General features: G+C 34.4%; 4 protein-coding genes across 5 annotated transcripts; 1 reads left to right on the top strand and 3 right to left on the bottom strand.

The window, feature by feature from the left end:
• The first annotated feature begins 1,247 nt into the window (after positions 1 to 1,247).
• LOC143341357 (uncharacterized) lies at positions 1,248 to 7,342 on the top strand. The gene is made up of 3 exons (XM_076764244.1): positions 1,248 to 1,684; positions 2,024 to 2,264; positions 6,384 to 7,342. Exons 1-3 carry the CDS (start codon positions 1,360 to 1,362, stop codon positions 7,045 to 7,047), a joined length of 1,230 nt encoding a protein of 409 aa, XP_076620359.1. The 5' UTR covers positions 1,248 to 1,359; the 3' UTR covers positions 7,048 to 7,342.
• LOC143341315 (protein lethal(2)essential for life) lies at positions 3,504 to 4,653 on the bottom strand. Its single transcript, XM_076764166.1, has one exon. It carries the CDS (start codon positions 4,514 to 4,516, stop codon positions 3,926 to 3,928), a length of 591 nt encoding a protein of 196 aa, XP_076620281.1. The 5' UTR covers positions 4,517 to 4,653; the 3' UTR covers positions 3,504 to 3,925.
• Positions 7,343 to 7,550: 208 nt separating the features above from the next.
• Crim (QVR superfamily protein crim) lies at positions 7,551 to 9,456 on the bottom strand. The gene is made up of 3 exons (XM_076764167.1): positions 9,276 to 9,456; positions 9,053 to 9,187; positions 7,551 to 8,962 (listed from the first exon to the last, which is right to left on the bottom strand). Exons 1-3 carry the CDS (start codon positions 9,331 to 9,333, stop codon positions 8,685 to 8,687), a joined length of 471 nt encoding a protein of 156 aa, XP_076620282.1. The 5' UTR covers positions 9,334 to 9,456; the 3' UTR covers positions 7,551 to 8,684.
• A 1,693-nt stretch (positions 9,457 to 11,149) lies between these two features.
• On the bottom strand, positions 11,150 to 21,955 carry Ort (glycine receptor ora transientless). Of its 2 annotated transcripts, none has more exons than XM_076764163.1 (9): positions 21,532 to 21,955; positions 19,470 to 19,614; positions 18,868 to 18,950; positions 18,572 to 18,715; positions 18,266 to 18,348; positions 16,964 to 17,098; positions 16,114 to 16,214; positions 15,206 to 15,526; positions 11,150 to 14,346 (listed from the first exon to the last, which is right to left on the bottom strand). In XM_076764163.1, exons 1-9 carry the CDS (start codon positions 21,624 to 21,626, stop codon positions 14,161 to 14,163), a joined length of 1,293 nt encoding a protein of 430 aa, XP_076620278.1. In that variant the 5' UTR covers positions 21,627 to 21,955; the 3' UTR covers positions 11,150 to 14,160. The 2 variants fall into 2 exon arrangements, with proteins under 2 accessions (XP_076620278.1, XP_076620279.1); XM_076764164.1 differs by having other exon boundaries at positions 11,150 to 14,313.
• Positions 21,956 to 22,459: the final 504 nt, after the last annotated feature.

The raw sequence follows: 22,459 nt of genomic DNA, 5'->3' as shown, positions 1-22,459 counted from the left end.
ATACCTTAATTAGCAAGGCAGACTGTTAAATGTTTAAATATTCTGTAATCGTAAAAAATTAACTTATATATAATAACCTTGAGATATCAATAATATAATAAAAACTGTTTAATATAAACTGTCCACGTAAATGTACAAAACAATTTTTACCAGTGTAACATATTTCTGGTGATGAGCTATAATTAGTGATAAGTTTATTTTCTTTGGCGTCCGTCTGCGAATATCGTTTTAATGATAATTATGTGGAGCTTATTTACGGACAACGTGTTGTTTCATTTTAAACTGGTAGGCAGATATATATTACGTGTAAATTTCACAATGAAACACCAGTTTTTATTAGTATACATTCTATATCTCGATAACTCAAGTATGTATACATATATTGTTCTCAAAATGAGAACAATCACATTTTTACACGATATATTACACAAAGGACTGCTAATGATTACAGATGTATACTAAGGTTAGAGAGAGGAAAAGAATATTGAAGAATGAATTGAATCCCATGCTCAAGACACTTTTGAGTAATTGTTACGCGACGTTAGGCTAGGACGTGATTTCACGTACACGCCACATCAATATGTGTTGTATATGTACGTGTACGAAATAGTAGCAAACGTATCCCTAACGTTTTGAAGTATAAACTGGTAAAATTTTAACGAGATGTTAAAGTATTATTTATTAAATGATTATTAAATGTGCTATAATAAGCATAAGGAAAGTGTGATACAACAATGTCGATACTGTCGTCTAATCGTAATACTATATAAAATACTGCTAACGCGATGTCATTGGAGTATATCTAATGACCAAGTGATGCAATTTCATTGAATCTTTTAGTAAGATAAGGTATAATTGATTCATTAATTCCTAAAGAACCTATCTTACGCAATAGATATAGACATTATACATTGCAGTGTGTATAATTTGAATGTATCCTTAACGTAATCATCGTTTCATTGAAGGTATTTAAAATAAAATACAATAGTATCGTATCAATTGAATTCAAACTTTAAATTATATGACTTATATTGCTGTTAATTGCAGCCTATAATTTAAGGAATTTAAGATGCCAAATTTTGCACAATAATTACATTTTTATCCAAGGTTTTATTAAAAAGTTCTAGAAAATAATCAAAGAATCATCGAGAATCTTCGTGAAATGTTCGACCGGCACTCGAACCTTCTGCGCATCTATAAGTAACTATGGTCATGGTTATGTAGATATATATAAGACTGCGCAGAAAGCGTCTCCCATCAGTATAGAACAGACGAGCGAGACGTTTGCATCGTTGACGCGCTATTAGCAAAGTTAACAAATTTTCGCGAACTTGTATTAACATAAACAAAAACTAAAAAATGAGATCACGAATGACAGTGATTCCAAAATTATTTTCTCATTGGTGGGAGACATTAGAGCGACCACACCGGTTGATTGATCAACATTTCGGTAGATCGCTACGACCGGATCAACTTTTTTCCTCAGTTTTTGACAGACCATTATTCAAAAGATTTCCGTACAGTTATTACCAACCATGGATGGAAGAATACATGAAAGAAGATGAAAGTGGTATGTCCATAGTGAAAAATAACAAAGATAAATTTCACATAGCGCTTGATGTGAAACAGTTTAAACCTGAGGAAATAAACGTAAAAGTCGTTGACGATTACATTGTTGTCGAGGGTAAGTATCATATTTGTCAAGAAAAACATATGTAATAAGCTCGATTGAAAAAAACATAGAGTTGTATCGCAACTACGTTTCTCATATGACGCCATATTATGATTCTCGAGACGCTTTCACTTTTAACGATCATTAATTCTTATAATAACACAAATTACTTGAATATTAATCATTTTTAACCATTTACAATATATAAAAGTATTGGAAACAACAAAAACAATATTCTTTCGACGAAAATTTATTTTTCTTTAAACTGGGAAAATGTTAATTTTACACTCTACCGTATCGAATGCTTCACGTGTTGCAGTTTAATTTATTGATAAATAATAATTTTTGCAGGAAAACATGAAGAAAAGGAAGATGACCATGGAATCATCTCCAGACATTTTGTCAGAAAATATTTAGTACCCGAACAATGCGACCCTGAAAAAACGACGAGTACTCTGACACCAGACGGCGTTTTAACGGTAACAGCACCAAGGAGACCAGAATCGATCGAAAACAAAAAAGAAAGAGTAATTCAAATTGAACACGTAGAAAACCAAGAGGCAGAAGGCGAACCTTGCAAAATAAAACAGAGGCAATAGAAAAATCCTCTGTATTTCTTAAAATATTTAGTGTTTTCATCGTTTTCATATCGTTCATTCTATTTCATAGAATACATACATATGCATGTAAATATTTATACTTTGTTCATATATTGCAAAAATATTTGTAACCAAACCTTTATTAAATAAAATAATTATAAAAACCGTATGTTTTCTTGTGTATTACCTTTTTTTAATTTTATTCGATTATTTCGTATATACAATGCTTTTCTTTTCAATTGAACTGCTATTCCGTTAAGGTTATGTTCCGTTTTATGATTTTTGTTCACATAATTAAAATTAACCATAGGTGACACTTTTTTACTTGTACAGAATATCAAAATCATTAGAAATGAACGGTTAATGCAAATTGTTTTGTATGCATCTGTATGACAAAATAAAAGTATACACATGTATAACTGTAACGAATGATTGTATGGATTATTGAACATTTTATGTATCAGGACGGACAAAATTTTACAAGTCACCTTGGATTTGCAAATATTACAATATCACTTTGTATAAATATCCAACAATTTTGAAATAATTCATAGGATTTGCTGGAAATGGTCTTAACCCTTTGCACTTGATATAATTTTATAGTAAACATAATGCTAGCTCGAAGTAATAGATATAACAATGAAAATCAGCGATGTATGTTCTCAAAATTTATTTTGTTCTATCTTATATTAGTTTGTATTACATTTATAAGAAATTTTTAATGTCTTTTGAATGCAAAGGATTAAAGAAACGTACATAACCTACATGATTCTTAATACGTTGACTGCCTTGGATATTTGTTCAAATTATTTTACAGCATTTCGAATAATAATCACATTATTTACAATTTGACAAGTGTTAAGGTTCTTTCATTGTAAATGATTTTACAACACGATACGAGTTCAAAATGTCGGTTATCAGTGACCACCATGGAGAGTCACGTATTAAGCTATCGGTCTATATGATTACGAAGTTTATGTAAGAAATTAGTCATGCAATACTGCGACTTTTATTTAAAGAAATAATTATTGTGCAATTTAATGTTTAAATAATTTGAAAATCTGCAGTAGTTATTGCTACTTTTGGAAAAGTCCCAGTGTGCTAAAGGTATGATTATAAATGGTTAATGGCAAAATAAAATAAGAAATAAATACTTAATAACATCAAAAATCAAAAAAATTTGTATCTTATAGTTACAAAAAGCATTCAGGATACAATTCAATGAAAGGTAATTAACTACATATGCGTATAGTTTATTTACTTATTTATACATTCTTTAAAATAAAAAAAAGTACACAAGTCTTAAATACTGGCAGATAGTGAGCGTACACATATTCACAATTTTATTGAAATAAATGCATAAAATAAAAACACTACCATTTAGTTTTACGATCTATCATCTATCGCTCCCCTCCTTCTCCTACCCTTTATGTTACAAGCATAAAATTAATGATGACTATACTCCGCTTGACACACGAATGTGTTTACTTAAGGTTCATGGTTTTAACATAAAGGGGATGACTTGCAATCTTCAAGCCTAAATTCGATAGATTTTGATAATGAGAAATGCTGACAGGAAATGAACACTAACAATGAACAGTAATTATATTTATATAGGAATAGAATGAATGGTAGAAATATTCATGGAACTTCTTCATTTCTTTTCTTCTTCCTCCATGTTTTGTGTCTGCTGCTGTTGCTTCGCCGGCTTTGCCTGCCGAAGCGCCGGTTTACGTGTGTGCTCGATTTTAATTACTCTCTCATTTTCTATTTTTGGCTGATCCTTCCTCGGAGCAATGATAGTAAGTACACCATCAGAGGATAGCTTCGATGAAACTTGATCAATGTCGCATTGTTCAGGAATCGTATATTTCCTAACAAATTTACGCGAGATCCAGCCATGTTCATCGCGTTTCTCTTCGTGATTTGCCGTAACGACGACAAAATTGTCAACGACTTTGACGTCAATTTCCTCTGGCTCGAACTGCTGGACATCAAGCACAACCTGGAACTTGTCTTTGTCCGCCTGGACGGTCGAAGCTCCTGCTTCACTTGTGCGAAGCCAATCAGCCCATGGTCTGTAGTACGAAGAAGGTTTTCTTCGTGGTTGCACGTATAATTCCAGCCGGTTTGGCGCTAACAATTGTTCAGGGTGAAGACCCAAACCAAAATTCTGATCCATAAGACGATGCGGACGATCCAGATCCTCCCACCAGTCAGAGAACAGCAACGGTCCCAAAGACATTTTGCAGTTATTTAATTTGATAACGTTATCGAGATATTAACACAATTTTGCTTGATAACGCACTGAAGCTTTGCACGAATTCACGATGTTCACTGCTCTGTTGCTATGGCAAACTATCGCCGCCCGGCGTCTACCGGCTGCTTTTATACGTGGTTCGCGCATGTCACGACGTTTCTCGAGGCTTCTAGAACCGAGCGATTATTGAGTGGATTTTGTATGTAGATGTACGTATATGTACAGGTACCCTAAACGCAACTAACACATCGAAATTTGTAAATTTACAAAAATTGTATATTTTGACAAGCAGTTTCAGGATATTTATTGCAAAAATTTATTTGTATTTGTAAAATTTTACATTTTTCAATGTATCCTCCTGTACTGTTAGTATTGTTTTGTCGAAATTTTGGCCTTTTATTGACTTTCTGAAATTTTCGCTAAATATTTTTCTTTCAGTAATGTTAGAAAGACTGACATTACTTTCTATGATTCTATGATTTTCATAATTTGTGAAATTACAATTGTGATTGTAAAAGCTTGATTTGCAGTAACTAACCTTTATTCTATTCTTTATTATCAAAAATAAGTTTAGTACCACCAATAAAATACTTAATAAAAATATTAAAATTAAATATTGTTAGATATTTCATTTTTGTATTGTGTAAAAATAAAAATATATATGCAATAATTAATACACAATATCTATTACAACATTTCATACAAACTGATATACGTATAATAAAATTATCGACGAATTTTCTAGTATGGAAAGTATGGCAAATGTTATTATGAAATATAACAAGGTCGACCATTTTATATACATACATAAAAAAATATCGTATAATTGCTAGGTTAAGTGGTTTACGACAACACAAATGTTTTTTGGCAGGACCTACATACATATGATATATGTTGACACATATTGTATGTATTCATTCTCTTTGTAATACGTTTTTAATCAATTCTATTTCGAACATATAAAAGAAACCATAATTTGTGTTTTAATAACATATAGTGTTTACATTATTGTATATATAATTTTACTTAAAAAAACGACTATGAACAATTTAAAAGCTATTCTTTTTTAGTTTAATCGTTTGCATGCTTTTATTTTTAAACATTAATTGTTGAAATGTATATTTTCTGTACTGAAATCTTTGAAGTATGCATATAATGTACTTACATACATACGTTTCCAGCAAATTCTGCATAACGAAATTTCTAGCACTGTATCTGTTTTGTTTAATCTTTGAAAGCTTTAGAAAACATACAGAATTACAAAACTTCTTTTTCGAGAAAGAATATTTTTCATTTATCAAAACAAAATAATTTTAAGAAAGTGGATTAAAGGTTAAATTAACTTTGTTCAGAAAGGGCGCGAAATTCGAGTCGTATGATTCCTTGCAACTATACATGCCATTGTTTAGTCATTGATCCGAAAAAACATGTTTGAAAGCACTTTTTATGTAATATTTACACTGAAGTCAAACATTGTGAATTCTAAATATTCGAAATTGCTTACTAGTTACTTTTAGTATTTACTGTTTCTCGAAAGTTCGATTCCTGGATAGTTCTAGACGCCTGTTCGATCACTAGTACCCCCTCTACATTCTCGAGGCGTGATGAATATATATACTTTGCAAAGCGGCCATTGCAGATAAATTCAAAGAAGCAGTTGACGAAAGCGTTCGTTAGCGTGAAACTTTTGCCGCGTTTAAAGTGCAAAACTATAATAGTATTTGAGAAATTAAGAAGAAAGCAAAAGTTCCAGGAGAGAGAGAGAAAGATAGAGAAAAAATTCGAACATTTTAAGCAAGTTCGTCATACACCTATTTTAACAGAAGCTACATTTTGACGCCGACGGTTGAACAAGTACAAGAAGAACGATGTCTCTGCTACCTATGTTATTCTCCAGTTGGTGGGAGGATTTGCAAAGGCCTCATCATCTCTTTGATCAAAATTTTGGATTGTCTTTGAGACCCGAGGATTTACCGTCTTCCGCATTGACACCTTACGAAAATGATATTTTGATTCTCAAACCTCGTCGTCGTGGTTTTCAAAGATACCATCCCTATGATAGAAGCCTAAATCGTAGATCCAATGGAACATCTACGCTCGAAGCTGATAAGGATAAATTCCAAGTAACTTTGGATGTTCAACAGTTTGCTCCAGAAGAAGTAACTGTAAAAGTCTCGGGGAAAAATGTAATTGTTGAAGGCAAGCACGAAGAGAAACAGGATGAGCATGGTTGGATCTCGAGGCAATTTGTACGAAAGTACCACATACCAGAACAATGTGACATTGATCAATTAGAATCAAAATTATCTTCTGATGGAGTCTTAACCATCACATCTCCAAGGAAACAACTTGAATCAGATGCAAAGAATGAAAGAATCATTAAAATTCAAGCTACAGGACAGCCTGCTTTAAGAGATGACTCAAAACCAATAGAAAAACAAAAAGAAGAAAAGCAAGTACAAAGGAATCTTACACCACAAAGAGGACAACAAGAGAAGACTGTGAAAGCAGCTTAAGACTTACTTAAATTAAATAAGTGTCTCCTTTCTTTTTACAGTATTCTATCATTTTATTTTTCATTGATATAATTACCACTTTTCATTTTATATTGATACAAGGAATAGTTAAATACATTATTCCTATGTCATTCACATTGTTCCTTTATAATTATAAGCTTAAAAATAATGCTTTAAGTATTATAAAAGTATGTACTTTACTGTTTTAAGGGAACTGCTTTTTTTTGTACTATGTCATACTCAATAAGATTAGTTTGTCCTATAATTTTGTGTAATAAATAATGTTTTTGTATAATTGTCTGTACTTCATTTCTCATCCATTTCCTTCATATATAAATTGTATTTATTTTGAAACCTCAAAGAAATGAAGGGGAAGGGAGGATTGAATTCATTCGTAAGAGAATCTTGAAGATATGTTATTTTTAAACGAAATAAAACGTATATATAATAAATTTTCTACAAGATGGAACTGGGCAAATTAGGGTATAAATAATCTGAACAAATTGCAAAAGACAATCGTTTATAAACATTCATATAACAAATTGCAATTACAAATTTTTAATAAAAAATATAAAAGTTAACGTTTAGCATTTAGTATAAATTTAAAAAATCATTTTATTTGTCGAACAATGGACGGCAGTTCGGTATGTTAGGTTATTTACCAATTGTTTAAGTAAAATAATACAAAGTAGGTAGAAATTGTTACTGCAATTCATCATGTAACTATGGTCGTAATGTTTGGCAATAATGTTTTTGTCTACTCTATATAAACAATACATTACACATACATATATAGGGTTAGGTATTTAGAACAGTCTATTTCAAATGCCCCAACCTATATTAATATGTAGTAGACTCAAATATTTTAATAGAGTTTATGACATTATTTGTTAATGTAAAAATAGCAATATTTTATATTTATAATTAGATCTTCTGGACGGAATATATATTTTATACAGTCATATAGAATCTAGTGTTATTTGATCTTAATATTTTTTAAATATTCTTTTTGGTACTTAAATATCAAGAGTGTATGGGATTCTGAAAATATCCTGGCTTTTCGAAGATATTCGGGAGGCAGATCCAAAGAATTCACGAAAATTTGAAATAATGGATTTTATACTTGTTACTTCCTCGATCTATTATTTTCATAACACATTTTATAATTTAGAAAATTTGTAATAATTTTTTTGAGGATTCTACGGATTCTCGAATATCATCGAGAATTGTAAGCATTTTCGAGATTTCGTTTCGATCTCGAGAAAATTTCCTGATCTAGAATTTTCGGTAACCTAGACACCTCTGTTAAATACTGTTTCTATGAAATGATCATATTACACTCAGATTACAAATTATGAAAAAGCATATTATTATTAGTTTTATTGTAATTTTTATGAAAATTTTATTAGTATTCTATATTTATTTTTTGTCTTGTATTTTTTATTCAAAGTGCTTATTTACACTATATACAAGTGTAACAAATATTAAGAGAAAAAGTAGAATCAGAAGTACCACTTCAATTCCATTGTGCTTCAGTTATAGATAATTAATGAAACTGAATTTGATAAAAATGTAAACCTGAGTTAACTAAGAATATGAACATTTCAAAGATCATATTATGATGTTCTGTGAATTTTTTAAATAGTAATTTGTATTGCAATACCTATGAGCAATAATAAAGCTGAAACAGTTATAGTAGTAGAACTGTTACATCTATGATCAAAGTAACAAAAACACCATGTTACTTCGTCATAATAATCTCTATGAACATCTAATTGTGGAATGGAATTATTTACGTAATGTCCTAATCGAATATCCTTAGTAGCAGGTCTACAACCCTCATATCTATCAGCTGGAATGTCTGTTCTAAAACTACGAACAGAGCTCAAACACTCTCTTGTTATGATAGTCTCAGCTGAAAAATATTTAGTAATGTAGTTGTATCAACTACCAAGGTATATGTACTGTTATTTAATATTTAAATATACTATAACATGACATATACCTCCTTTTCTTTCAATTATTTTTACACACTTGTCATCATATTCTGGACAAGTTTCACCCCAATACCATAACCAATTTAAAGGTGTGCCACACCCAGGATGATTACTGTTACATCTGTAACAGTATAAGCTTTCTCCTGCAAATATGATACACGTTACGATGTAAACATGTAAACTAATATTAACCACACCCTTTTGTACAATGTTAACTTAAATGTTGTTTACCTTTGGCAATAAGTAAACTTAAGAAGAAAACAATAAAAATTGATTTATTCATTCTCATTTACGAAAATAATAGTATTTTTCAATTTATTTAACACTAAATTAGGTTGATAAGTATATTACTGTAACAACAAAATAATTCTATACACTTTCCGTATCATGTGAATGACGCAAACCCGCGAAACCAAATATTCATGTAGGTACGTAGTGTAGGTACTTTTACATGGTATTGGTATATTCTGTTTATTTACAGCATATAGTGACCCTGTAGTATACAGTAATAACCAGAGGCGACACATCGCTGTTTTTGTAATAAAACGGTGGACAAATTATTGTTTTAGAATATGGGCAGTAAGGCAGAGTGTAGACGGGATTTAGAATAGACCTATCATTTAATGGGATTTTATTCCTTTATGTTTCAATTCGCATTCTGTAATTTTGAAAACATTTCTTGTCTATTTGTATTACGCAGAAGACAATATTATAGAACATAATTTAAGTCCTATAGGGAATGAAACACTCATGCAATGTTACTAAGCAGCAATATAGTTACCATTCTCGTGGTCCTCAGCGTTCGTCTTTTCTCTAGTTAAATAATATCTTGTGAGAATAGTAAAACAATAGAAAAGAAAGTTCTGACTTTTTAAGTTACATTAACATAAATAATAATCACTTGTAGTTCCTTTTATAGTTACAAAAATTTCTGTAATTCTACACTAGTATGCGCTACAGTGTGACTTCAGCCATTTTGTTACTGGACGTATCTAGGTAGCTGTTCGTGCTGCCATCTAACATTTAAATAGCACGTCTCGGAAGTCGAAGTCCTAAAATTTAAAAATTTATATTTCAAAAACAAAATTCCGCATTGTTGAATGGTTTCTAAACAATGGCAGTGATTTGATTATAACGATAAAAACAAGGGGAGAAAATATTCAGATGGACGAACAAATATAATAAACACAAGGACAATAGAATTATCATCAATTTAATATGTAGTCGATGATGTTTTTGTTATTAAATACAATGTAATGTACAATGTTGTGCTTGAAAATGATTTCTTCTAATAAAGAACCGACAATAATGTAACCTTTTATATTCGCTAATTTATCTTATAATTTCTTTTATTTTCAATTAAATTGCTTGAATAATTTCATTTTAATGCGCGCGCGTTTATCATTAGTGTAGTTTTTACATAAAATTAGCGACGATTGATTTATCCGAGGATTAAATGGGCCTCTATTCTATAATAGATTTTCTCACCTTTGGCTAAAATTTTATTTTACTTCAAATCCGAAAGCAATAATATTAACGTTCTCAATTGTTATTTGAAAGTGATGCAATTGATCATTAATAAGTAGCCACAAAAATTAATGTTACGTTAGGAAAAGTACGATCATCGTATTGAACAGCCTGTTTCAAAACAACGATATTAATTCTTTCTTGCATTAACAATAATCAATCGGTTACGAAGGAAGGGCAGTTCAATATGTATTTTTCAATACTTCAAACGAAAGGAACAATTTCGAAGCGTCAGTAAGATATTAAGAGAATCCAATAGGGGAACTATAAATCCAGTTTTTACAAATTACTTTAATAGTAAACAGGAATATCATTGACTTTTTGATTTATAAGTATGAAACGAATAAAATATTTTTCGAACGTAACGAATACGACAAGGAAATTAAAGATAGCGCATTGGACATAGTCAAACTGTAGGATGGGGGTATTGGGTTGGCCAATAAATAATCTTGGATTTCTGTAGTAAGATATGAGAAGTGTTTGTACTTCAAATTTTTATTTTTGAAACACAAATCAAAGAGAAAAGATCAAGAATTTTTTAACAAAATACAGAAAAGTATACTTGTTTTTCTTGGATTAAAAAAAAAAATGGCTACTTTCTCTTACTGGAAAATTTCAAGATTACTTTTTGGCCAACCCAGTGTGATCTTCGATCGTAACCGATTGAAAGCTTCCTTTCTCCGATCGCGCTGAAATCCCTGCTCGAATTATGATACATAAATACACACATACACGTACATAAAACGACGTAAGTTTGATGTACAATCGCAGAACGTTAAATGGCATTCGACTCGTCGAGTTCGACAATCGCATTGTCTTACCCTTTCCTGTTTCCTTCAATCGTTCGATCGATCGTTCGCACATTGTTTCACTTTAAGTGTAGGGCAGGGGTGCCCATTTACACGCCACCCGTTAACTCTTTGAGGCGCGCGTTTTAGCGAGAGATAAAAGGCGACGGAAATGCGTCCCGATGTCAGCGGGCGACATCGGGTTTAAAAACGGCACGCTAAATAGTGCAGTCAAACAGGAACACGATTTTTAACAAGTGTCACACCTTTCAAAGTGTCTTTACAATATTCAACTAACAAACCCACAGATTTATAAGACTAACGTATTCGTTTTTTCAGATTACAACAACTTCGATATCTCGATGAATACTTTAACAAAATGAACTATTCGAATCTGGCATTTATCACCGATGACTTTCAATATTTCCAGAATATCGAAATGCTTTTATCGATGAGCGAATGAAATTTTATTGCTCCCTCTTATCGCTTAGGATAGAGAACAAAATAAAGTCAAAAGAATTTTATGGTGCCACGAAACGATGAAAGTGTTACCCTACTCGTAGATAAATGGCAACCGTAGTGTCTCTAAGCAATCTTTCTATTCATTTTTTTTTATCATACCTCACGGTACGTTGATTCTTTGGTTTTTTAAATTTAGAAGCGTCTGTCTTCGTTTAAAAATTTCAATCTTGTTCGCCCCCAAATGAACGACGAAGCTGGATTATTTAATTTCGATTTAAAAATACTATTTTTCTACACGCAGATAGGTGTGATTACTTACAGCAAAATGGCGACCGTAGGATCTGTTTGCTATATTTTCGAATGTAACAGTGAAGGTTTGGAACTAATGACACATGGTATATACACATTACTGGTCACATATCTGACACTATCTTTATAAATTTTAAATTCAAAATTTAGAAAATATACTAATGCTTGTCTTGATTATTAACATGACTGTCATGGTGGTCACCGGTGACCGGCATTTCAACTTGTTTTGCCAAGGAATCGTCCCTGTATGCATATGTGGCCAGTAATATACACATTCAGCTATGTTCTACGATCCAAAAATTCTGTTTCAAGCCCCAAATAGAATAGATTCACGAAAATGTTTCACAAGAACATGAAACTGAATTTAGGAACGAACGAGGACACCCCCGCAGTAGGGAAAAGAAAGTGAAAAACAAATAATATTATAGTCTTCTAGTTCTCTAAACGAAACGAGTGACTATTGCTGCTATTAGCTGTACACGTTAAACGAATCGTTTAATTCGAGCCCTTTGCTTCGAGCTTCTTCGATATATTCTCTACATTTTTCTGTGCTCTTTCGACGCACCATTTCTTTTTTTTTTTTACTTTTTTTGGCGCGACTACGTTATACGCAGTCTACGCTCTTTCTTTAACGATTAACATTTCGATAAAATTTCACGTTCGTGCTCGAAATCGTCACTACAAAAATCTGCAGGTTTAAAATTTCAAATCGTAACAAACTTAATCGATAACGTGACGTATACGTAATACGTGTACATATTATATATATATTTTTTTTGGTTTTAATTCTGACGACGAACGCGTTTTATCGTCCATTTCGTTCGACGTATTGCTTTGGCATTTAAAAGAGATTTCATACGTCTTAAATGTTTTCCTTTTGCATGTTCGAAAGTTCGATATCGACATTTTTAATGTATATTTCTTCACTTGGATTGATAATCAAAGGAATTTAATTTTTAAATAAACACTTGGTAACTCGTTTCAATTCACTTCGTCGATTAGTAATTACTTCGCCAATTTATAGCTTGCAAACAATAATACTGCAAGTAGTATACTGTTGCAAACAAATTTCTGAATGGGAATGCGATAAAAAATTTTAAATAGTTTGATAGTAAAATGTTTTAAAATATTTTTCATGTAATTTCTTGCGAACGAAACAATCGGTTTTAAATTACTGGTTGATAGGATTAAACCAGGTGATCAGACGTTTCGATACTCCACTTGTCATGCTTCAATAGTGACACAAACTTTTAATATAGTCGTATAACTTTGATTACTCATCCAGCTACATCAATCGGAATTAATTGCTCCTGTCTGGGTTTCTTCTTTCGGAAACAAGAGGGTTCAATCACAATTATAATACACGACTAACAATCTTATTAAGTACTTTGTTCTTTTTAAGCTTTGCAATCTGATAAACGAACTTGAAATTTGAAAATAAGGTTGAAAATAATGGCACAATCGAGGAGAAATTTACACTTTCAGGGAAAACAAAAAATCACGTCTTCTTCTGATGCAACAAGACTCTTAAAAATCGAGAGAATATAATTTGCACTATTTTACTTTTTCACACTGTACATACGTGTACTATATTAAACTCAAAAATGTAGTCTACGGAGACTCGGTATACAATTTATAATTTTACAAGTGTTCACCAAAAAATATTATCAAAGTTTTCCCAAATTGCTGTGGTAAACTAATTATATCATGACCAGATATCGATTCCACAATAAAAATTACTCCCCTTTGCGCCAAAATTTGTCACCCATCCTGTGTATATGATCTTCAATATTCCACGAGTTACGATGGTCTGAAAAAACAATTTCATTGATCAAAATCATACGAATCGACGATCCAAGAGACACCGTATCTTATTTCCACGTGTCGAAAATGGCTTTCGTGTTTTTTTCTTGTTAATGTCTCTCCCGTGTTTCGTTTTTTTTCTTTCTTCGAGCTCGCTGAGAGAGAAATGGAGATAAAGATAGAGAGAGAGAGAGTAAAGGGAGACGCGTTCAGTTTCCAACGGCTCCTTAAATGTACTCGGCAAACATTATCCAATAAGTTACGTTTAATACGGCGAATAGGAAAGGGAAGAAGACCCGCGAGACTCGATCGATGTTCAGGGCGCGCATCCGCGCCCTTTGGGCCGGTGTTGGGCCTGGCGGAGGGCCTGCTGGCGATTTCTGCGATCGGCCGGACAACAACATTGCGTTTTCCTGCGTGACAACGATCACAACTTGAACCGTCGCTGTGCAGACATCGCTTCTGTGCCTCGGAGATTCGGAGAGATCAACGCGTGGGAGAAACGATCGAACTATCGAATCGCCGCGACAACCACTCTGGGATTCTTTCATCAAACTAAAACACCGCCCATAATCTTTGGTAAAACCATCTACGTGAAAGCAAATGGGTCGTACCAATAATAATCAATTTTAAAAAGATTTACGTTCAGGCTAATTATTACCTTCTACATTTTATTGTGTTAGAAGTGTATTTTAAGCGATTCAGTTTCGGTTTTCAGATTGTTATCCGTTAAAAATTACTACTGATAAGATACTTATTCGTCATGTATCGTTTTTCGAAGAGGAATTATAGTCTATAGAAACAGTAAAGAATATTTGTGAGATATATGGAGAAGATTCTGAAAATTCTGATTTAGAAATTTTCGTTTAGAAGATGTACCATATTCTGGGCGACCAAAAGCAATAGACGGAAATAATTTGCAAGCTCACACTTGCTATAACTCGTCAAATTTCATCGAGGTATTCGAAAGATTCAATCTTGACTCCAAGTAAAATTGCAAATAAGAATGTTTTCTCTCAGGGTCTTATAAATTAATAATAACACATTCAAGACACAAGATACGAGTAAAAATAGCTGCATCACGCGTGAATCGACTGAAATGAAGTATAAAAACCTGAACTGCAAAGGGTTAAGATCGAAACTCACTCGAATGAGCACGATTTGGACAACAAATCGAAATGGTGGAATCGAAGCAATGGCGAAAACCGTCGTTCTCTTGACTCCGAGGCACAGAAGCTGTCTGAGATGCTTGGATCTTCATCCAGGCGTTACCTTAGTGGCGATGTCGAAGATTTTGTCGAGCTTCGCGGCGGTGTCCGTGCCGCTGGAGGATGGCGGCGGCGGCGGAGGCGTCGGTTTCGCGGCTGGCGCGTCCGAATCGCCGAGCACGATGTTCACCAGACAGTATTCCATCAACGCCATGAACACGAAGATCGTGCATACCGACATGAACGCGTCCACCGCCTTCAGGTACGAAACCGGAGGCAGGGACGCTTGACTCTTCGCGTGCTGCGTCGAGAGGGTCAGCAAGGAAGTCACGCCCAATGTCACTCTGGCTGGAGCCGCTTCCGGTTTTATCCAGAACGAGACCCACTACGCACGATGCAACACATTCCGTATTCAGGTAAACTTAGTAAAATAAAAGTAACAATTTAGGTAAACAGGAAGATAGAGAATCAAAGAAATAGAAAATTTTGACAAATACAGTGGTGGAAAAACGTACCAGTGGGTTTTTTGTTAACGAGAAATAATAATATTTTACTGTAGTTTTAATAGTGTCGTTAATCTACAATCAAATAAAATAAATAGTATTACTACAAAGGTGGCACTGCCTTTCATTTTTTAATAGTAAGTTTGAAAAGGAGTGCTGAAGTACCTTAGGTCAGGTGTTTAAGAAGTTCACTATGAAATAGTTCTATAACAAAATTGATATTAAATAAGAATGACAAGTTATTAAAAAAAAAATGAATAGAATTAACTACTTAGCTGGTTGCTAGTAAAAATAATATTATTAAGGACGAATCTGACGAGTGCTCCTAGATCGAGTTTTGCTGGAACAGAGGTTTCTAATGGATCATTATAAACCACGACAAATAAGGGAATATTGTATTAACAAATTACGAGGATACTTTTAAAAAGTATCTGTACGTAAAGAGCAAAGGTTAAGCTCTCAAACTCACCGACATGATGACGATCAGACAAGTAGGAACGTAAGTGTGAAACAAGTAATAGCCGAGCCTACGTTTCAGGACGAAGACTACCTCGAGGCAAGTGAAATTACCTAAACAATAAGAAAAGTTGCATAGCAAATGTGGCTCATTAAGAAAACCTGAATATTAGTCTACAGAATAATAATTTCATTTTAAAACTTTACCAAACTGGGGGGCTCAATAATTCAGTCAATTTTCATCCGATTTATTCAAAATTTTGTAGGGTCATTCCTAACACAATTCTCTTCAGTTGCATGCACGGAATTTTCGATCGAATAATTAGTTCCTACGTAGCGTTAAAAGAAATACTGACTTTTTCACAGGTATTTGGGATCTTCTCTTCAAAGTTCCACCATGTTATAATAAATTATTATTGTTCTAAATCTCTACGTACAACCGAAGTTACAACAAATTGGAGGCCTCTCATGCCGGTTCCTATCAATATTTTTATACGAAATTCTTGCAAGAAGTAGTTGAAGAAATGTACTTTCGAAAGAATTAAACATTCGTTAGAAAAAGTTTCAAAACCCCCCAAAAATTCGTGAGAATTGATTTTATTTTCATCAGTCACAGTGGTTTCTCCCCTTAATTTCAATATTTAGACCCGCACAATTTCTACTGCGATTGACTGTACGTCGAACACCGCCATTGTCTTTGCAATATTGTTTCTTTAAGAGCGATCGTTCGCGCGGGAAACGCGACTCGAGCGATTTTTCGGGACGATTTCGTTCCGTCAATCGTTAATTAGGTCGAAGGAAAGGCTCTCGACGGGTTCGCGGAACAAAAAGCGCCTGTCGGGAATAGAAAAACCGTCACTCACCGGTAGAATAGACCTGCGTGCAATCGGCCGTGTAATTCTTAACCAGTTGCAACTGCGGCAGCTCGATGTTCTCGTCGACGACGAGTGGCACGTCGGGATCCCACTGGAAGATCATTTCATCCGTGGTGTGCGACACTGTTGACCGAGTTGTTTTGTCCTTGTCAAATCGTACACGGGATTCGTAGCGCAATTGCTAAAAGATAGTTCTTCACCGATCGGTCCTACCACGAGATACATCGCGCGAAACGCTGGTCGCTCGAAACCAAGAAACCCTTAACGATTCCCTTTCAACCGGGACAATGTTACTTAGCCAGCGGAAGTCAGCCAGGAACACCGTTTTCGCGTTTTCAACGAGACAATCGCGCTTTCGAAGCGTCCGGAACTTAAAGTCTGGCTCAGTCCAGTAATTTGTTCGTGCTTACTATCAAACTTCGCGTATAGAAAAGTGTCCTGATCAGTCGAGCTTTTAGAAGCACTAAACTTGTCGAAAATATTGTTACTGGAAAATGGAGAAGTAAAAGAAAGTCTGAACCAGCCTTTACAGCAACTGATGAGAGAGAGTTGCCAAAATTCGTGGTACAAGTGGGATTAGGTACATAGCATGGCTCAAGATAAACGAAAATCAAAAACAACAAAGTTTTTTTTACTGTTCATACTTACTAATAAATGTAATGAACGAAATTGATGAATTAAACGTTTTCGTTTTAATCAGATTTGGTTTACTTGTTCAGTTTATTGTAATGGAAATATTGTTCGAAATAAAGTTCTATTTTATGCTTAAAATGAATATCAATATTCTAAAATGACTTTCATGAACACATGGAATAAAATAAAAAAGAAGAATAACACTGCACTATATTTTAATAAATATAATTGTTTCTCTTTATTTAAAATGTTTCTAGCATCTGTCAATGTTTTATTTATATTTTCGTGATTCGATTTTTTTGTTCTAGGTGATCTAATAAGGTGTAAACGTAGAATAATGGTTTTAGAAGTAGAAAAGTCAGCGCATAGTCAGACGGTTGCAGCGACTGGCCTGGCGCGTCTGACTATATCTCGATATTTCTACTTGCATCGATGTCCAAGTTTCACGCGTATTATTCATTTCCTATCTTATTTTTTCACGTAAAATCGAACTAATTAAGCAACTCTCCCACATGTAAAATCGTACCCCCTGACAATAAGTGGAAATAGAAAATAAAAAACCAGGAAACAAATCGTCGCGTTAATTTATATTTAGTTAAACGCGAGCAAAGAAGTTTGAGGTTTTGAAAAGTATTTCGTTGGAAAAGGAATACTCACAGCTTTCCATTTGCAGCTTGCATTCCTGCGTGTCGTGGGGGTAGATCAGGAAATTCATGGCGCAGGAAAGTTTTAGTGTTAATCTGAAACAACGATGCTCTTTTGTCACGTAAAATTAGAGTCATAGAGATTTCGTGTAAGAAACTATTTCGGGAAATAATTTGAAAGATATTATAAAACACAATTGAGTGAGGAATATTTAAAAGAACATCAAGCAAAGAATTTGGAAGAAAAATGAATACAGAAAAATAGTGGAAAGTGATTGTTAATTATATTTAGTGATTGGAAAGGCATTTCGACTCTTACTTGACCATGTACAGAATAGTCTTGTCTTTGTACAGCCACAGATAGTGATTAGGAATGGTCATTGTCTGGAACGTAACGGATTTGGCGTTCTTGAAGAACGAATCCGGCCTCCACATGTTCTTCAACCAGTCCACTTCTAGTAATCTTAAATTATACAAATTAAAACGATACTCCACTCTACTGTCGCGACAGAAACTCCTCGTTCGTGCATTTCTCAGATTTAATCTGTTAGTTCATTATTTGTTAAATAATACATTAATCCATTTTATAAAATAATATTTTTATAAATCACATACCTATATTCAGACGTCATATTTTCTGGTAGTCGCAGCCTGTTATCTTTCCAGGTTTGAGCGAAAAATATATCGGCTGCATAAGTCTAGAAAAGTGAATCACGATAATCAATAATTCCATGTTTATCGGTTATTTGATTAAATCTACAATATCCTCGTTAAATCAGATTCTATACATTCATCATCGAAATATTTTTCCCAACATACGAAGTACAGAAAAATCCAAAGACGTTAATATTACGATAAAAACATTCGTATAATAGAGATCCCACTGTACTTCTAAATTCGACCTCAAAAAATGTTTTTATCGTAATATTAACGTCTTTGGATTTTTCTGTACTTCGTATGTTGGGAAAAATATTTCGATGATGAATGTGTAGAATCTGATTTAACGAGGATATCATTTATTTGATCATTTAATTATTCAAATAGATATTTGGCAGCTTTGGAGACCCGAGAAGAAATTCTTGTAAACTGTACAATTATTATTTTAAAGCCACAATGGCGTAGAGTAGTCAATTCCTCGAACATCCTCGATTAAGTCAGATAATTTAGATCGTAATGTACTTGAAAATTGGAAGTTTAATTTTTATTATACACGGTACCATTGAATTCTCGTCGATGGAGTCGAGACCCATAACGGTGACGTGAAAATAGACTACAGTAGCTTGTCCATCTTTCTTGGGCGGTCGCATTTTATCATAAAGTTTCGGGTCCTCTGGCAATAGATCGTAGAACTCCAAGCTCCTCCTGAAATTGCAAATCTCGCGCTGAATTTTAACTTTAATAATCAAATGAAATATACGTCGATCGTTGGAACAGCTTAAAACCATTTATTAAATCTTCGCATATTATAAAAATCAATTTAAACACGTGATCATAATAATTGACAAATTTATCAGTACATTGTGTTTTCAATGTTTGCATATATTTGTAATTTAGTCGACCCTAAGATGGATCTTCTTCAAGTATATAAATAATCTAAAATAAATAAACCACATTATAAACAGAAATTAAAACGAAACCCATTAACTGAATATTAATTTTCACAACCAAATATATTTAATCCATTTCGTCGTTTCTGGCTATTTCCTTTTTTTAATACATTTAACAATCAATTGTACCGCAAACAAAATTATAAATACTTAGATTTAATAAATATCCCTAAACTGTTCTGACGGTCAATAAATCTTTCATTCAATTATCGATTGGAACAAATCATTGTTATTAGCTTCATTAATCGTTTATTTATTCATTCTTGTATTTTTCACGATCAACTAAACGATGAATTGTAAAATATAAAAAGGATTTAATCTTCGAAAAAAAAAGGTTTTTTTCCGTGTCAACTGTCCCTCGGAAAGCGTTCTGCGAGCACTTCATCTCCCGTTTCAATATCTCTCTTTCGCGGAAGAAGAACAACGCCGTGGTTTCACTGCGCGGTTTCATTGTTCGCGAACACATCGCGCACGAGTCACACACAACCCAGAGAGTCACGATTTAAATCACAAAAACCCGGAACCGCTTTTCGACACACCGTCGCGTCCGTTTCTTACACTTCGTTGATTTTTCTTTCAACACATTAGCACGGATGCCTCGTTTCACGCGCGTAACCGCAACTTATTACTTTCGCGCGAGAAATCTCGAATCGAAACCGTTTTCATTAATTGGCCTACACTTTCGAGCACCACACGCAACGCGCACTGCACTTTGGAACCATACTTTGCACGAACATTCACGAATCTCGACAAATAATGGTCGATTTAATTTGAAACTCTCGTTGAAATTCTTATTTGAGTAGAAACGAAGGCACGAGAAGCTTGAAATTGATTGAAATTTTGGATGGAAATTAAAATTACGAAGGAGAATTAAATTAAATTGCTATGTGCATCTTGAGATGTCTGTTTTGGGCGTTTGAAGCAGGAATTTATTGGAAAAAAACATAGGAATGGTACGAGAAGCTTGAAATTGGTTAAAATTGTATGTGAAAATTAGAAAGATTAATTTAAATTGCCGTATGTATCTTGAGATGTCTGTTTTTGTGATTAAAAATGGGCTTCTTCTTGAAAAGGTTTCAAGAATTCAAGATGAAATCTTGTCGAAGAAATTCTACATTAAATTGTTGCAGCAACAGCAAACGTGATGGAGCAAATAGCAGAAAAATACTACTTAATAAGAGACAGTATTATTATCCATACTTAAAATTTTCTGCAAATAAATAATTTCAGGAAACATAGATACTTTCCAAGCTCCTCGTACGTAAAGAAATTTGCTACTGCTAAAAACTAGCAACAAATCAGAAATACTCAATCTTGCAAGTAAACTAAAATAAAGAATAGTAAAATCTATTAAGGTGCATTTGAGGTACAAAAATAGTACATTTAAGGTACTATTAAGGTACAAGAGGACTGACATTTTAGTGCAGTTTCGTGGTAAAAGAGAGGCCCAAGTTCAAAGACTCTTCAAAGGAAAGTTACATCGAAAAACTATTTGCAAATAAAATGAAAAACAGAACCATACGGCCCTAAAGATATAAACGGGGGTAAAAGTTCCATTCGTCGAAGCACGACACAGGATAAACCGTAGATCCAAAGAAGAGGAGCTCGTTGGCGCGCCAAGATGGCCGACGTGTCGGCTACCAAGGCGCAAAGAGGCCATCGCGATTCTTACTGGGCGTCCGCGGCGCGTCCGAGCAGAAGAAGAAGCACAACCGAGGAAAGGATTGCGGAAACCATGCCGCCTCCATGTGCCTCGTCCATCGACATCCTTCGTCGGTTCCTCCTCAGCGCATCTTCCTCGTACCAGAAGCGGAAGGGAACCGAGAAGCAGCGAGAAACGGAAGTGATGCGCGTAGGATGGCAAAAAAACGGAGAAGTTAAAGGATGGAAATGAAAAATAATTCGGAGTCCTTCGACGACGAGAGACGCGGGGCTCTGGCTGTCGGCCCCTTTAGCCTTTTCTCTCCCCCTGATACGTTTTATTCCCCGATTCGCGAGGACGTGCAACCGTCGACTGACTTCTTCAAACGACTTTGCCGAAGCTGCAGAATCCTCATCGTCGGCCGTAGAGAGGCAGAGGTGGAGGTGGCTCGTTGGTAGCGGTGGTGGTGGCGACTGAGGTGGTGGACCAGCATCGATATACCTCGCTGCCACCCCGCTTCTTCCTCTTAACTCGATACAGAGGGAAGAAGAATGGGAAGGAGGGGCAACTCACGCTCGTGACGTACACGAAGACAGGTTGGAAAGGGTCGAGAGTATCGCGGAGGACCGCCGTGGAAAAAGAAGTGGTGGTAATCCCTCTGGGGTTTCGTACCGTCGCGATGCCGCCACGACACGAATTTACCCCAATGCGGCATGTCCGCGGGCATCCTCCGCTGATGCCGTAATCGCGCACTTCGAACACACACGCCCCGGCGCTAATTGCGACGATGAATGCTAAAGGAAGAATAACGCAGGGAACGAGGGACGCGTCGTGGCTCCACGGGATCGCTGGTGACGTCTTCGTTCGAAGTTCTTGCGAACGCCACCGGTTCGATGGATCGCCAATCTACGACAATTTGGACGAAAGTCAGTTTTGGGGATTCACAGAATTTAATTTT

This window comes from Colletes latitarsis, chromosome 4 (genome assembly GCF_051014445.1).
Source record: "Colletes latitarsis isolate SP2378_abdomen chromosome 4, iyColLati1, whole genome shotgun sequence".
Taxonomy (NCBI): Eukaryota; Metazoa; Arthropoda; class Insecta; order Hymenoptera; family Colletidae; genus Colletes; species Colletes latitarsis.
This window is presented reverse-complemented; position numbering and strand designations above follow the sequence as displayed.

Coding starts and splice junctions, on each gene's coding strand:
- Ort (XM_076764163.1), bottom strand. CDS start 21,626: ATGTCGATGGACGAGGCACATGGAGGCGGCATGGTTTCCGCAATCCTT. Junction 16,215..16,963: donor CACGCAGGTCTATTCTACCG/GTGAGTGACGGT, acceptor CTTATTGTTTAG/GTAATTTCACTTGCCTCGAG. Junction 15,527..16,113: donor GTCTGATCGTCATCATGTCG/GTGAGTTTGAGA, acceptor CATCGTGCGTAG/TGGGTCTCGTTCTGGATAAA.
- LOC143341357 (XM_076764244.1), top strand. CDS start 1,360: ATGAGATCACGAATGACAGTGATTCCAAAATTATTTTCTCATTGGTGG. Junction 1,685..2,023: donor CGATTACATTGTTGTCGAGG/GTAAGTATCATA, acceptor TAATTTTTGCAG/GAAAACATGAAGAAAAGGAA. Junction 2,265..6,383: donor CCTTGCAAAATAAAACAGAG/GCAATAGAAAAA, acceptor CGACGGTTGAAC/AAGTACAAGAAGAACGATGT.
- Crim (XM_076764167.1), bottom strand. CDS start 9,333: ATGAGAATGAATAAATCAATTTTTATTGTTTTCTTCTTAAGTTTACTT. Junction 9,188..9,275: donor AAGTTTACTTATTGCCAAAG/GTAAACAACATT, acceptor TCATATTTGCAG/GAGAAAGCTTATACTGTTAC. Junction 8,963..9,052: donor AATAATTGAAAGAAAAGGAG/GTATATGTCATG, acceptor AATATTTTTCAG/CTGAGACTATCATAACAAGA.
- LOC143341315 (XM_076764166.1), bottom strand. CDS start 4,516: ATGTCTTTGGGACCGTTGCTGTTCTCTGACTGGTGGGAGGATCTGGAT.